Source organism: Polypterus senegalus, chromosome 4 (assembly GCF_016835505.1).
Source record: "Polypterus senegalus isolate Bchr_013 chromosome 4, ASM1683550v1, whole genome shotgun sequence".
NCBI classification, from domain to species: domain Eukaryota; kingdom Metazoa; phylum Chordata; class Cladistia; order Polypteriformes; family Polypteridae; genus Polypterus; species Polypterus senegalus.
Window position 1 is genome coordinate 51,791,686 of NC_053157.1, and position 17,463 is coordinate 51,809,148.

A 17,463-nucleotide genomic window follows, 5' to 3' on the forward strand; every position below is an offset into this window, starting at 1 on the left:
CACTACAGGCTTGGTGTAGTTATTTCTTGGGGGGGTGTAAGAACTGAACCTTTTTTTCAATATCTTAAATCTTTTACTACCTCATCTTTGTTGTATTACTTTTGTGGAAATTTACTGTCAGCTGTGGGTTGCCTGGTTATGGCAAATGATACCAAAACGAAATGCAGTCTTAGGCTGTTTGAGGCCAGAACAGACTTTGCTCTTGTCATGAACTGAAAATATTGGCTTCTGATGTAATGTCTGTTTATGATGATATGAAGAAAGCCAGTGAAATATGTTAAACAGACTAGGCTTTTTATTCCATTGACTGATTTCTTAATTTCAAGAGGTATTCCCTAAACTTGATTTTGAGAATAGCCTACATTAACATTATTTGCCTTTTGTGGAACGTGAGCTAAGAGTCTCAAAGACTGAGATGTAATGTGAGGTGTCCCATTAATAATATAAAATTTAAAAAGTACCCATCTGTCCCATCCGAATTACTAAACCAAGTGTTGTCCAGCATATCAGACAGGTCAATGAGGATGGTTTATCTAAAGAAATAGGAACCTAAACGGCTCCCATGAGTCAAGCTCAATAAGTAGTCAGCATTTGATTCAGAAAATGTTATTTTAAAAGTACTATTAAGCAGAACTGCTTAAAATTAGGTCCATTTGTCAGGGCACACTTGTCACCTCAGATGTATTTTTCCCTGCAGTCTTTAAACCAGATAGACCGAAACGTATTCAGTGATTTAAATGAACCAAGAGCGCAGGTTTCAGATATCCTGTTAAAACACAATGTTTACTGGACCCACTATAGAGAGATTCCTATTGGTTGGTTATCCCAATCCTTCATCTGTATAAACCATATATATACAGTATATATATGCAATAATACACAGCAACCATAATGAGTTGATATGAAAGTGAATGAAATGATGGATGAAGCAAGCAATATGCAAATATATCTAAGAGATAAGTGATGCTGTTCCAGGACTCTATATAAAAATAAGATTTAGAATTTTTTATATTATTTGACAACACTGCTTAAAATTGTAAATACATTTTCTTCAAATGTATTTGTTTAATGGCTTTCATAATAAAAAAAAAAATACATCTTTCTTTAAGTTTTCAAACTTGACCTTGTGTCACAGGTTTTATCAAAAACGAGAGATTTGACCATGACCTTGGTTTCTCAAAGGAGTATACTGATTATTAATTTTAGAAATATTTGAATATTTGTTTCTGTCCTTCTTAAAATTTTGAATACATACACAATTCGTTGATTCTTTTTAAATGGGATAACTGTTTATAGTTTAGAAGGAAAGTATGTTTCAATATTGTTTCTAAACGAAAACTAAATCATCGCGAATAGTTTTGAATGTGTACGTTGTTTCTTTTTTCTTTCTGCCCTCTGTTTTGCTGTTTCCATGCTTGAAATGCAAACGTGCAGAAAAGCAGGGACACAATAAAGGACGAGAGTGAAGGGGGACGTTGCTGGCGATTTACATGTAAGTAGGTGCCTATCTTTATAACCCGGTACAATTTATTATAGGGAACAGGGCTATAGAATGTTAACGCACAATAAAGAGCCAGAGCGTGCTCCCATTGGCTGCTTCGGGTGCCACAGCAGGCCTGCTCGTCGCTGCTCCTCGTCTCGATTGGCTGGCGCTCCCTTTGTGTTCGAAGCAGCTGCAGGATCTGCTCCACATTTGAATGTATAGGGGATTGGAAGGGACCATTTCCATGGGCCATCTGTTACACAGGCTGCAGCGCTAACAAAGGTTCCCAGGATGGTTTTAGTGCATGTTGGATATCTGGTTCTTCCTGTTTTTGGCTCTGTAAGAAACAGAGGTATTGTTTGTTTTGTTTTTTCTTTCTTCACGATTTTCTGTGCTGAGCGTTTTCGGAGGCGGTTATGCTTGTTTTTAGCTCGCTTCGCAATGTCTCGTTTGTGAGGAAGGTTCATGGGCTCACTTGTACTTAACAGCCATCTGTTTATTATACATTAGCTAAAGTCACATCGTTTGTGCATATTGTTTTTTTTCTTGGGGGTCTTTATCAGTTAGTTATTTTTATTTTCAGTGCTTCGCCATACTGAGCGAGGCGCTGCATTATTTATCGCAGGCTTCCAGTCGATCTGCTCTTCCGTCCCCCCCTCCCTCCGCTAGCTATCTCTCAGTTTGGGTTTCAGTCGCTCCCAGTCTGGTGACTATTACCCGATCTATTTCAAATGTATTTTTTTAAATCTCTGTCAAATTGAGTAAAATTTTAATACTAATATTATTAATAATTCAGGATGCATTTTTTTTTGCGTGCGATATACCTTAAAATAATGTGGTGCCCTACTATGTAATTAGGAGGAGATGATATTAGCGCATCTTGCAGGGAAACAGTTATTGGGGTGGTGGTGGGGTTTGCTTGTTCATTCTGCAAAAATAATATTGTACTTGACCAGCCTCCTTATTATTATGCGCTCTCAGAGGTGATTATGTAATAATAATGTGACGTGCCTTTATTAACAAGAAAAATTAGTTCAGTGATTTCATTGTGCTTTCCTTTTCTTCTGTTTAAATATTTCACAATGTCAGGGCTGGCTCACATTCTCTGCATTTATCAGATCTTTGTTTTTCCCCCCTTTCATTGTGTAGCTAATGGTCATCTGCTGCTGTTTTGGTGTGGCCTCTGCCTGTACTCTGCATTTAGCTGTATTGTGATTCCCTTCTTCTCATTTCCTCTTTCCATCAGAAGACGACATTAAAAAAGAAAGCTCACTCAGTCACATATCCTTCGGTTGAAACCGAGAATATAAATAACACATTCTATCGGAAACCTAATGTGTCTTTTCTTCTGTCAAATTACTGTATAGTCAATAACCCATTGTAGAATTAGTTATTAAAATAAATGTCATTGTGTACCTCCCATCCAGTCTTGATATTAGACTACATTATGCTGTAAATTCCTGTTAAGTGGATACATTTTGCACAGATTAAATGTAAAAAAAAAAAAAAACCTTGTATTTTATGATAAATTCGTCTTTGCTTGTTTTCTGTTTGGAAGGTGCATTGTACTATGCATCGTTTGTATCCATTTTTGGATGATACAGTGCAAACAAAGCAGCATTAATAAAGCATATATTGTATAAAATGTAGAAATATATTGCTTCTTATACTTTTGCTGTTTTTCAACAATCAGCATTTAAACATGTATATTTTTTAATCATAGGCCCAGATAATAAAATTTATTAAGAAGAAAAAAACAAAAAGGCTGAGTTGGCAATATGCTGCAATGGTATACTGCACCTGAAATTTAATTCTAAATAGTTATGCTTTTAGCAAAGCATACATTTTATCAAAATAATCAAGTGAGTTGCAATTATATTAAAGAAAAAATCCTTAAAAGTTGCTGTGGACAGCATTGCTCTAAATTTATTGTAGCCGTTGACTGGATTTTATTTTGGCTTGCATGCCATTTTATTAAATTAACTGCAAAATGCTATCTGTTTCACAGGGATGGATATGTCCTGCACTGCTATAGAAATCCTCTTTAGATTCAACAATGTCTTTATATTCTTTGGTTGTGGTTCTTTACCTTTTGTTCTTGTATTAGAAATGACTGCATGGTCTTGTTTTTACATTGAATAGATGATTCCAATGTAATCTCTCTGTAGAAAACATGTACCCTGTTGTACTGTAATGTGCTGTAGCATTTACACATCTGCTCATTGGATGCTGCTTTTGTTTTGTTAACCCTGTACTCAGCATGGAGGGCCTTGCCTTTAGCATCTGCATGAAATTATTATTATTATATTATTATTATTACTATTACACAGTTCCACTTTACTAATATCTTTCAATAAAAATCTAGTATTTTCCTAACCTTCAGTGTGCTTTTTGCTGATTCCCATTTATTGTCTTACCTCGCTGTCAGATAGAGATTATTTCCTTGCTTTTTTCCATCATGAGGCCTGAGTGAGTTTTATATTTGCAGTCATATCTCTCTTTTAATAGCTAGGAGGCACTTAAAAGTTGCAGCCAAACAGATAAAGTTTTTTAGTTTTATCGCAAACACAAACTGACATCTCTGTTGTAATCACATTTAATGCTATTCAGTTTCTTTTACTTGTGCACTAAGAAGAAAAATGATTTCTTTGAAAAAGTATTGCTTTCTGTATTGTTACTTATGTTTAGTATCAGAAAAAAGTAGTATTATTTTTGTGCAGGCCTTCATTTTGTTTGTGATATTTTTTAGTAAAACAAAAAAAACATTAATTAAACTGCCTTAGCTTTTCTGGATAATGCTTTTACAACTCATAAGAATGAGAGTACTCACAATCCTGAGAATAATTAAAGTATTATCTTTTTACCTTTAGCTTTTAATGCTAATACATATATACATTTTATGATTAATACTATTGGATGCATAGCTTTAGTTGCAATATTGGGCAAATTATTTTATGAATGATCTTATTTTTTTTAAGGTATTGCTTAATTTGGTTATAGGATGGCTTGTCAAATATGTAAACAATAACTTTTCTGGAAATAATGAGAATTAACCTGGGGAGTTATTTAAAATACATATGTAATATTTGCAGATATACATGCACAGTAATAAGTATTTGAATAAATAGAAGGTTCTTGAGCAAATCTATACTGAAAGCTGCACTTCTGGGTGTCTCCTTCTGTATGTAGTCCTACTTAATATGTACAAAGTCGCATTCATTGGAGAGTGTTTGTATTACATATAAGACTATAATTGATTTGCTGATTTTAATTGTATGCATTGTTCACAGAGAGTTAAACAGACTGCAAAATACAATTCCCAGACCTCTAGGTCCTGCGCATGTAAGGCATCATCTAAATGCACTGAAAGTTCACATTATTTCAGCTTCAAAACTACTGTAAAGGTACTTCACATGCTGGGCTAAAGAAAATGGGTTTTTAAGAATGATCTTAGTGGATTTAAACTTAAACAAATGGTTGAATGAAAAATGTTTTCATGTGATAACATTTTTCGGAGGCATTTTGAAACTAATTTAACATAGAAGTGGATTGCTAAACTGAAGAGAAACTGTGTGTGAAAGATGACATTATTAAACTAGCCTTTGGTTTAAATCTCTACAAATTGTTAATTTTAAACTAGATTTGACAAAGTATACCACTTTGAAAATATGTTTAAATTTAGGAAAATATCCACTTGGGTTCATAAACTGATAAAATTTTTTTATTTTAAAAGTAAGATGAAAAATCACATTCATGAAATGGAAATATGTGAGAATCCAGTCCATTTTAAGTATGTTCTGTTCTGGTGTTTTACATATTTTGTGACATACAGAATGCCATTGCTGAATTAGTGTGTTTTTGTTATGGCAAAAAATCTTTACTACCATAAAGTTTTGCATTAATATTTGCCATAACCCAAATTACATTATGATTCATCCATAGCCACCTCTTTCAAACTGCCTGGATTTATTGTGAATGTCTGTTATACTTCTCATGAACTGATAAAATGTGGTGAAATCCGTCCAGGTTAAACACATGGTGATCTTTAAAATGAATATATAACATATGCTTACAGTTTGAAAGTTGATTAGACCCCATGGTTCAATCTTTATTATACAGAAAGAAAGAACAGAAGAATGCTAAGAGGAAACCATGTCCAAGTTACTATTGTCTTTAGGTGTGGCACAATGATGTAAATCTAATAATCTGGAGAGAGTTTTCATTCATGTTTCATTCTGAACCAGAATTGATTTCATATGAGTTGTATCTTCTTTGCAAGGCCTTTTTGGCCCCCTCAGATAATAAAGGCAGGCACACACCTATTGGCCGCAGTGATAGCAGTTATTTGCCCATATTGGTTTTCTTTTTATACAGTATTCTGTTTTTTGTGCCAACTAATCTGGTAAATTTGTTTCATAATCACCCAGCATATGTATGTTCTTCCACTTTGGCAAAATTCTTCCTTAAGTCATTAAATTTCGATTTTATTTTTAATAACCGCTGCATTTCATTTACAGCCTGCTCCATGTTTGAGGATATACTTTTCTCGACCCTCCTGTGTTAATCCAGACTACTTTTAAATGTCGTCATCCTTGTATAGAATTACGCTGCCTAATTGTCCTTTCAGGTTGGGGTTGAAGTTGGAATAGACTGAAAATCAAACCAATATGTGGTCATACTAGGGTTAATGAATAAGAGAAGAAACTAAGAAAAAGACCCTTTAACATTTTTAGATATTTGAAAAATATATAATCTGAGAAATTTTGAAATTGGCTTGTTTAATTAAAATAATCACATTCATAATATAAAATACAGTATAAAAATAAAATGATATTCTGGATAATTCATATTTTTAAAATTATACTTTTATAGAAAGATTGGTTATAGTGTTCTTTTGAAGGTTTAACTAATAAGATAAGGATTAAGACTTATTATTTGTGAAGGTTATGGTACTTTTGGTATAGAATTGGTAAAGAACGCACATGCGATGCTGGGGTGGCAAAAGGAATTTGCAGTGGAGTGTACTGTGTAAAAACAGTTATGATTGATCATAAGGAAAAGTACTGTACAGTAATCAGAGTAAGCATATGTGGAAACAGAGAAAAAAGATGAGCAAGGGTTTTGTAAGTATAAAGAAACTTTGAAACAATTACAGTGTTTGGTGAGTAGTGTTTACAGGAGTCTTATAAATAGAGTAAATATATATTTTTTCAGTTTTACAATTATTATACAATTATTATGCCAATTTTCAAACTTAACCACCACTTGAGCACCACAACTTTTTCCAATTGAAAAATTAATCGAACAGGACAGACAGTTGACAACGTTGAATTTACTACACCTTCCTTGAGCAGCATTGGTTTTCTGAGCACTCAGATTTTATTTTTATATATGACCACTCATTACTTTATAAAACAAATTCAAAATATGTCTCATGAATTTGTCACGCAAAAGGCCTTTACATAACTGGTTTAAATGAATATTAGGATTGCAGAAAAATACCAAGTAATGTTTGTTCTTCAGATACATACTATATACCAGTAATTACATTGATGTATCATACCATAGCTCTGCATTATTCAGGTTGTAAGACTTTAAAAAAGTGTTAATACTATTCAGTGTATATACTTTGCATATTAATTCTTAATGTGTTCTGAACATATTCCAGGCAATGTAGGACTAATGTCAGATTTTGCATGGCTGCCAAAGCACTACGCAAAGGGTCAGAGGGATTAGAAGTGCAAAGCCATTGTCTCCTACTGGTGGAGTTGTTGCAGATTTGCATACCAAAGGTGCACATCTGCCTCTACATTATTGTCACAGTGAAGCCTTGCAACCTTCTTTCCTCTGGTGTAAGTTTATACCTAGTTCAAATTTGCCTTATCTACAAGCAGCATTTCCAGTGTCGTAATGAATAATGAACACACCAATGAACAAACATACTCTCAATAAACTTGTCCATTCATATGTTGACTTTAAAAGAAAAAAAAACAACAAAATCCATCCATTATCCAACCCACTATATCCTAACTATAGGGTTACAGAGGTCTGCTGGAGCCAATCCCAGCCAACACAGAGCACAAGGCAGGAAACAAACCCTGGGCAGGGCGCCAGCCCGCCACAGAAACAACAAAATGTGGATCCTATTTACAGTATCAATTAATCTATTCTCTAACTTGTGGGGAACTGATGCCTCTCCCAGTGGCATGCATACATATACTCTGTCTGTGTGTGTGTGTGTGTGTGTGTGTATACTGTATATGTGTCTTCTTTTGTTCATTCATTTATTTAATGCAACAGTTTTCTCTGATAGAATGGAACGGGGAACCTAAGCCTTCCCCAACAGAAAGCATCACAGGAGCTGAACAAAGCTGGAATACCAATTTATTGCAGGGCACACTCAGAAACACTTCCTCATTCTGTAAGTATTTATGCACAGTGCAGCAGCAATGCTATTTACTATGCCTTCATTGTGTCCTTTGTATAACCCTAAAATGGACTGGTACTCAGTTCAGAGCTCTGTCACCCACAATGTTTAACTGAAATAATGTGATTTAGAATGTTAATTGATGAATGAAACATTTTTTAAGTAGGTTTTCATAATTTTTTAGACAATTAGAGAACTAGATCATGCACATTTAAAAAACAGGTGGATGGCTGAATGAATGAACATAACTCTAAATATGCACTGCTTCCTCACAGCTTCTGAGCTCTGGGTTCTGTTTCCAGCCCAGTTACTGACTGTGTGGAATTTACATGTCATCCCAATTTTCATGTAGGTTTCCTTCATTTTCCTCATATATTTCAATGAGCTACTTGATAAATTAATAGATGACTGACCTGGCTTATTGGAGTGTTTGCATATGCGTGAATGTCCACCTCATGGAAACGGTATAAGATTTAGAATTAGTTCCTAGCTTTGACCTTGTACTTTGGAAAGGGGCTCTGGCTTCCCTGTAACCTTGATATGGAAGAAATGGGTTCAGAAAAATTGTTGATGAATATATATTGTGCCTGTATACTGCACTGTAGATAGGAAGGTAGCTCCGTATACATATGTAGAATTACTTTAAAAATATGGAATATCTACTACCAATTCAGTCTGATCAAACCCCTGCCGCCATTTTAAGCTTAATTATATCAGAAGCATAAATAGATTCAAATTAACAACTGGCTTTTTTACCATTGTACACTTTTATGTTCATCCATTAATATAATATTGTTTATTTAATTATAGAGTAACTGGGACACATAACCTTTTCCTGAAGCACTGAGAAATAAGCTAAATAGTTCCCACTCATGTACATGCCCACTCAGGGCCAATTTAGAGTAAAGTAACTTTAAAGTGAAATGTACAGAAGAAAATCATATATGTGAGAAAAATGTGCAAACTTCTCCCACAATTCTCAGGCTTAGTAATAGCATCCAGATTCTATAAGACAGAAGCCCCTTCATTACTCAGCCACCCACAGGGTCAAAAAGAAAAAAGCAGCAGAAACGGTGTAAAGCGAGTTTTGAGCAAGTTTGTCTGCTTAGAGACTTGCACATCCATTATTGTTAGCTGATATATTACACTGAATTGATCACTTTATCAGTTCACACATTTCTTGTTTAACGTCTTTGCTTGTGTTTTGCACTGCTAATTACCAGAAAAAGTTTCCATTCCTAGAATACCAGTTACATTTTACTTAAGATAAATTTAAATTCTTAAATATGCACTTTCCTCTTCCAAAGTCTTTTGTTCTGCTCATGACTAAGGCACAGAGGCATTTACTGAAAAGTGCAGAAATGTTGTCTCTCAGCTTAAGTTCATATGTATCTAACATTCTTTCAAGTGGTTACTCATTGACCCCCAGACAATCACACCAAGTTTTAAAAAAAACAATTGATGCGATGATTACCATGCATGCAATGCTGTCATTTTAAAATTTTCACAGACCTAAATTGAATTAAATATAGTTGAAAAGTTTGAGGCAGGCTTTTGATGGGTGCTTCCTGGTTTGCACCCAAACTGTCAGGATAGCCACCCTTTTTTAGAATTAAAAATTTTGAAAAATAAGTGAAAATCAGCCTTTCTTGCCAAACTTTACTTCATACTCTGATTGTAATAAAGGTGTAGGGGGCAACCCGTTTGAACTTTTGCTGCTTCTATAAAAGAGTATATGTAGCCACAATGTAAATCTGTTCTCTTGTATATTTAGTGTTATTATGAACAATAAATATTTAACAATAGATAATTAAATTAGGCAGTTTCTAGCCAATCACTGATTGTTGAACAGTCTGTTAAATCATGCAGGGTATTGTGATAAATGTAAGAAATCATATCCATCTATTATTAGACACAGGAAACCTGAACCAGTCCCAGCAACATTAGATGCATTGTGCACTTAAACAGCACAGAAAACTGCAGTTTCTTCTTGCAGAACAAGATGTGTCAGTGTGGGCTATGGTATAGCCTAAAGGCAGCATATAAAATTAAAATACTAAGTGACTTTATTTAATTATTGGTGCTGGGAACTCTGTATTCAGGAACTAAATTACTATCAAATGCTGGCAGCATCAGAACCAGCTGTTCTGGGCTGGTTTATTATTATATTAAGTATAGCCTAGAGCAGGTGTATTAAACCTTTGATTTCATTTAACCTCTTCATTTATTATGTGGTAAATAATATCATATTTAATAAACAATTATATAATTCTAAGTATACCTAACCTACAATCCTTATTCATTTATTTTGTCACCTGGTGATGTGAATACTCAGGAGAAGAATTAAAAGCCAATTGCATTTGTGACTGTATCAGAACCACTTTTACCAGGTGACGACATCTCATGCCTGATTTGATAGTGCAGAAAAAGAAAGCCATTCACTTACTACAATTAAACATACTAAAAAAAATTAAAGGTAAAGTAGATAGATACTTTATTAATCCCAAGTACCACCTCTAGTTAATGGAAATAGCCCAAAAGTTGATAGAAATCTATGTATTGTACCTATTACTTATATGCAAAATTGGTTGACCTAAGTGAAAGTGTACTCAAGTTATCTTGCCCGCATACACACAAACACACACACAAGGACATAATTCCAGAAATGGTATTTTTGGACTTAGGTAGGTCTAAAACATCGAGATTCATCAAAATCTTGACATTAGATCTTTGGACGATTAAAATGCTTTCCTTATACTTTGTATACAAGAAAGTAAAAAGTCAGCATGTTAAAAGTAGATATTTTCCACTAAACTTGAAGGAGGATATACAGAATCCTAAATGTCTATTTGATGTATTAATACAGCTCTTTGTGGAAGTGCCTGCATGAAGACAAACTCAAAGTTTCATACAAATATTATAAAAAAGTATATTTTTGACCAGTTTATGACAAATGCAGCCTATATGTTTTGATAGAAAAGGCTGCATTTGACAATAAATCAGAATATCAAGAGTGTCACTTTTTTTTTTTAATCTTGAGTTGAACCATATACAGTATAAATGTTTTTATGTTGGAGTTTATCTTGCTTTTAATTCAATATTGCCAAGATGCTTCTAAAATAAGACAGTTGTATTATTTCCGTTCTAAGGTTTATTGGTAACATATACCAGTTAAATCAATTTTCAAATGATATAGTATGTTGAAGAATAAAGAACTTTATTTATAGATTAATAATTATGGCGCCAAGTATTTTAAAATAATGTAGTATACCTGTTGTAATGTATTCGTTAAAACATATTTGAAGAAAGTTAAGTGTCTAGAGACTTTAGGGTTATGTCTTTTTGAAAAAAAATTCAAATATTACATAATGTATGACAAAATGTGTTGTTAGTGCTTAAAGATATCCTGTTTTTAAGTGGAAAACCCAAGCTCATTTCTGATGTGATACAGAAATGGCATAAAGAATTATGCCTAAACATTTTTCCTAAAGAATGAAAATATATATATTTTATGCAGTACAGTATATATATTTTAAGGTGTATGAACAGTTTTAAAATGAAAGATACTCGGTCGTTCAGTTTCACTTTCAAATTGATTCTGATAACATAGTTTTGCTATCACCAATTAACCAGTTTTACTGACTGAAGACTTTGGGCCATTTAATAGGAAAAAAGATGACTCAACCCTTTTTCATACCTATTTTGTTCTATTTTCATATGGTCAAGGAAATAATTTAATTTCTAAATAAATTTATTTAATAATATATTAGCCTCTCAAGTTATGCACATACTGAGTATACAGCCCTGTTCACACATGAATAATCCAACCATTCTACTATTTTTCTTTAGCAATTACTGTTCTTACACACAATTTTTTTTTTCTTGTATAAGAAAAGTCAGACTGTTGCCCCAGTATCTTTGAACACATGTGAGGAACATGTTCACTTATCTAAAATCTTTCCGATTTATATTAGATAGGAAATCACCTTCCACTCTACCATTAAACTGTGTCCTACTCCAACAACACAGAGACTTCCAACATGCACCGCTAATAATCTTTAGGATTGTAAATTACCGTATTTTTCACTTCTTAAGACGCACCAGACCATAAGACACACACAGGTTTAGAGGAGGAAAACAAGAAGAAACCTATTCTGAACCAAATGGCGATTCAAAAAATTGCTCTACTTACCTGTTTGTCTCGTCTGATGGTAGCTGAAAGGCAGCCTCAGGAAAGAACAGCCTGAAGTAATCTAGCGGCTGGTAATCTGTCGAGTCCAACAGCAAGCCATGCTGTCTTGTGAAGTCCGGCAGCCAGTTTGGCTCCCACGGATCAATGTCTGGGTATTCCTCCCACACAAACCTTGCCATAGGTACATCGGCTGCGCGAATGCATTCCGCTGGGGCAGCATCGGCTGGTGTCCGATCAACTGATGCCAGTTCCTCACTCTCTCGCTCGATCTCCTGATCACTCTCAACAAAATCTGATTCTGAAAAATCAGAGTCTGACTCGGCGATAGTGCATCGTCTGCTGAGTATTTTGTTTTCTGGATTTCCTTCATTCCCTCATGAGAGGTCGATGCCATCTTGCCTTTGTTTATGTTTGTTTATATTTCGTAACTCACGCACATGCAAGGATTAGATACTGAGTCAATGAATCTAATATTCTTCCAAGCAGAGAGGGTGCCTGTAACGTAACAGTGAGTTTTGTTGCCATTAACAGCTGATTGTCGCCCTCTACCCCTGGATGTCGACTTTTGTCAGGTAATACACATCACGCAATATTTGCTCCATAAGACGCACAGACATTTCCACCCTTTTTGGAAAAAAAGTGCGTCTTATGGATCGAAAAATACGGTAAATGCGTATTTTATTAAACTTCTTATCTCGATTGTTTATTTTCTGCAAACTAAAATCACAGGTTGCCTCCAGTTTTTGAATTCAACCTCTTTCATTTCTCTTCATATGATAATGATATAACGCACTGCTCAGTATGAAAGCAGATTTCTATTTCTTGTCCTCCTTGTCCAGTTTTACCAATGACAGACATTACAGATCTTGTTTGTTCAGAATCAAATCCTGTCGTCTTAAGCATGCCCATATATCAATAACAGTTTTTACAAAGTCTAAGGTCAGTTGCATACACCGGTAATGAACCAATATAATAATTAAGACTGTTATGCAATGGTAAGAATCATTTCAGGTTGATTAGGGGATGCTGTTTTGGGAAGCTGATTTTAAAAATAAATTGGAACAAAAAGTGTCCATTAGTACAATTTTCCTTTTAACCACATGATTAATTTTTTGTCATTGTTAATTTCTGTCATCATTTTGTGTTTTGCTGTTTATTGCAATCACTACTATTCAAATGGCAATGACCATATCGTCATTTTTATGTAATTTTGACTTTTGTCAGTTTTGTTGACTACAAATTCTCTCTCATCTCCTGGTCCTGATTTCAACCTTGCTATTGTTGCTTACCAGTTTTTAGCTCAGGCACGACATAAGCATGGATCTTTTCAAAAGGATTGACTCAGAGATGAATGAAGAGTGTGTTTACAGAGATCAAACAGGTTCAAAATGATATTAAATCACTGAAACACCATATTAGCAATATAATGGCTTTCTTCCAGAAACTTGTGATGCAATTTAGCCACATCTACCAGTGTTTAGATTCTTTGACAAATCCTCCACTTCAGGCTAGTAGCTGCTATAGGAAACCTTTAACACACCACTCCTGTCCATTCTTTGTGGATCAGAGAAACTGAAGGAGTGTCTTAATCAGAAGACTGGGCAAATATTGATGAAAATCCCTTGGATTGCGCCCATGTCCTGTATGATGCTCACCATATGTTGTATGTCTTTGGGGGCCTTTTTATAAAGTATTTCTGGTCACCTTTGTTTGACAAGCTTCTGTGAAAAGATGTATCCATAAATTGCCCATTTGCTTTTGTCTTATTTAAAACAATTGCTGCTGGTGCTGGCTGAGAAAATTTTACTTTGGTTATCCTATTTTAAGATCGGGCACTCTGATGAAATTAAAGATGAACTGGCCATTCGTAATATTAGCAATACTTTAAATGAAGTAATGACTGTAATCTGGCTGTCAAGGTGGAAAACATGACTTAATGAAAGAAAAACAGGTTGTAGGTCAGCCAGACCAGTCTCATTTAATTCCAGTGAGCCAAAAGCCACCTGTGTACAGATGGAATTTGGAAAGATAAGTAATAGCCTTAAAGAAAGACACAGGCACTTTTTGGAGAAATTGTATTTTAATTGTGATGGTTCCCAGCTATTGGTTGCCTTATCCTAAATTACAGGAAGACTACAATTCTCATTCCCATATTAAGGTTGCTGTCATATCATGGTCAAACCCTTATGAGTAGTTATAGTCATTCCAGTTAAACTTAATGCAAATGATTATTTATTCCTAAGTGATTTAAGTAGCTAGTTAAGTTAATAAGTTTAGGAATATCAAAGGTTCCATGAAAATACAAGCACCTGGTCCTTTCAATAGATGATGGACTTGATGGGAATGGGCTATTAGAATATTTTCCCCTGTACTGTTTCAGGCTGGTTATCATCACAAGAAAATACATCTTTTTGTTTTTCAGAGTTATTGACATCATGATTAATTTTAGGATAAACCGGTGTTCAGGTGAGTTGGTATAGTGGAGAAAGGAATCTTTTAAACACTAAAATTAATAACAATTAAATTATTAATTGTTAAATTAATAACACCCCAGATGTTGCAATGTTTTTTGTGTAAGCGTTAATCTTACAATAGTCTGTAATTTATTGACTACATTTTACTAATTTAGTTAATAAACACATGTCTTTAGAACTCCCTCCCCTTAGAAAATATGTGCAATTAAATTACTGTCTTGTGCTCCTTTACCTAAGGTAAAGATTTATGCCCCATTAAGACCAGGAAGTCAGGCAATTGAGGACTATATTAAGGAGAATCTCAAGAATAACTTTATTGCCCCATCCAACAGTCCTGTGGATACTGGTTTTTTGTTTGTGTAGAAAATTGTTACCTCCGACTACATGTTAATTACAATGATCTAAATAAAATAATCATTCTTTGTGTTTGATCTGTTCTCAATCAAGACACTGAGGAGGACTGCATTTAAAAGTCTTATGAGACATTATGAAAAGATTTATGCAATATGGATTGGCCAATGTATCAGCAGTTTTCCAGTCATTTTTAATGTTATTTTTAGGGATATTCTGAGTTTTTGTCTTAATTTGTATAGAAATATATTAATTGTTTTTTGAGATCTGGACTTCCAGGTATAATGTGCCTTGGAGGTCCTTTCCAGGGTTTGAGTACACTGGATCCTTTTGTAAAGTTAGATGAATGCAAATTGCCTAAGGGGAGCAAACACTATGCAATTTAGAATGGGAGTTCAGATGCTCTCTCACACCTAATGACTCATTTGTCCCGATTAACAAATCCATTGCAAGCATACACTATATGATTATATGGGCACATGAAAGGGTGAAGACCTTTAGAACAATCTCACATGAGATTTTTAGGATTACCAATGCAGTTTAACACTGTGATATTTTATGTATCTCTGTTTTTACATTAGACTAAGTGTAAATAAGCTTGCTATCCATATTCACCTTGCTTAGCCTTTAATCTTATGTCTGCCGGACAATGTTACTTATGCTAATCTGTCAAAGTAATGTGCAGAGCTCCTCAATAGTTCGTCTTGGCACTACACAACACATATGCTTGCGTATGTTGCTATCACATAAGCAGTGTACTGTCTATACTTATGCACATACTTTATGTAAATCTAGAGGATTCCACCAGGTGGCAGTGTGTGACATCATCATGGTGAAAAACCAACGTCCAGTTTCACAATGTTGTAAGATGAGGAAAAGAAGATGTTGAAGGTGTACATTTTTTACATTTTGATGCTGCTGCGAAGGTGCAACAACAACAAAAAAAAAGCAACAGCGAAGATGGTATGTGCGATCTTTAAATGTATCTCATTACTATAGGGAATATACAATGGTTGTATTGCCTATGTGAGAAATGGATGAAGAAAACCACCAAAAATACTTTTGTATGTCAACATTTAAGTTTGATGATTTGCTTCACCGCATCAAACATAGAAGCATACACAGTGATCCTGCTGGAGCTGCAATGCGGCTTGCTGTCACACTGTTATCTTGCAACAGCCAAATCCCCACTTTTTACCTGGGACATTTTACACTTTGCATGGACATTGCTTTGATTTTTGAATTTGCACGCTACCCAAATTTTTGCAGGTACTGCAACTCATGCGTGTGGCATGTTCATTTCTGACGATATGCTCAGAGGATGTGTCGGAAGAGTTCTGGGAATGCATGACAGCCATGAAGTTTGCTTGTAAGTGTTCTAAGCCCAGCCTTAGAAGACCCAATCATGATATTCTTAGAAAAATTATTATACTCTGAATGGTTCTCTTGCTAAAGTTTGATCAATTTTTCCTCCTCCAGATGCATTCACAGACATTTCACAGCCCTGATCATAAAACACAGTGTCATTTTTTGATGGGTCAATGGAAACTGAAGCACAGAGTTAGCTCGCATGACCCTCTCACACCTCCAGAACTAAAGTTGATCTTACTTGAATTTTTTTTGACATGTCAGAATGCAATTGATGGCTTGTAAGCAATTCAAATTGTATCAAAATGTATCTTGTACTGTGTGAGTAGCAATGTATAACCTTCAGCAACTTTCTCAGGATTCTTTGCCAATCTGAAAAACCATTAAAACTAAAATCGCCTAGTTTGTTAGCCCTGAGACCTTCTTAGAATGAGAAATGTCACTTGTATCTTAAATTGGAAAGTCCCAGATTATCTAGAACAAAACAGCGGTGTGCAAGCTTTCAATTGGTGATAAGGAAGACCTTTGCAGTTAGGTAGTTTTGAAAACTACCTTTTGAAATTAGGACTTTTGCATGTTTCTTTTGACTTGGATTTTAGTATTTGTTTCAGGCACACACAAGCCAACGCAATTTACAGTCACTAGTCAACATAATAGCACATCTTTGAAATGTGTAGGGCGGCACGGTGATGCAGTGGGTAGCGCTGCTGCCTTGCTGTTAGGAGACCCGGGTTCACTTCCCGAGTCCACCCTGTGTGGAGTTTCTATGTTCTCCCCATGTCTGTGTGGGTATCCTCCGGATACTCTGGTTTCCTCCCACAGGCCAAAGACATGCAGTTTAGGTGCATTGGCGATCTGAAATTGTCCCTAGTGTGTGGCTGGGTGTATATGTATGTGTGCGTGCCCTGTGTTGGGCTGGCGCCCTTCCCGGGGTTTGTTTCCTGCCTTGCACCCTGTGTTGGCTGGGATTGGCTCCAGCAGACCCCTGTGACCCTGCAGATAGGATATAGCGGGTTGGATAATGGATGGATGGATGGATGAAATGTGTAGGTAAACCAAAGTCCTCTGAGAGAACCTGCACAATTAACACTTGGTAATAACTACATAACATGTTTACTTATAATAAAGTGAACCTTTATGTTGTGCAAATTTTGTATTAAGAAGCACA

At 35.1% G+C, this 17,463-nt stretch overlaps 1 protein-coding gene across 1 annotated transcript in view; it reads left to right on the forward strand.

Annotated features, from left to right (window-relative positions):
* The first annotated feature begins 1,662 nt into the window (after positions 1-1,662).
* The window catches only part of rnf165a (ring finger protein 165a), a 117,191-nt gene continuing 101,390 nt past the window's right edge, over positions 1,663-17,463 (forward strand). The window contains exon 1 of the mRNA XM_039750620.1: positions 1,663-1,835. Within this exon, the coding sequence (XP_039606554.1) occupies positions 1,775-1,835 (61 nt within the window). The 5' untranslated portion in view covers positions 1,663-1,774. The remainder of the gene's footprint in view (positions 1,836-17,463) is intronic.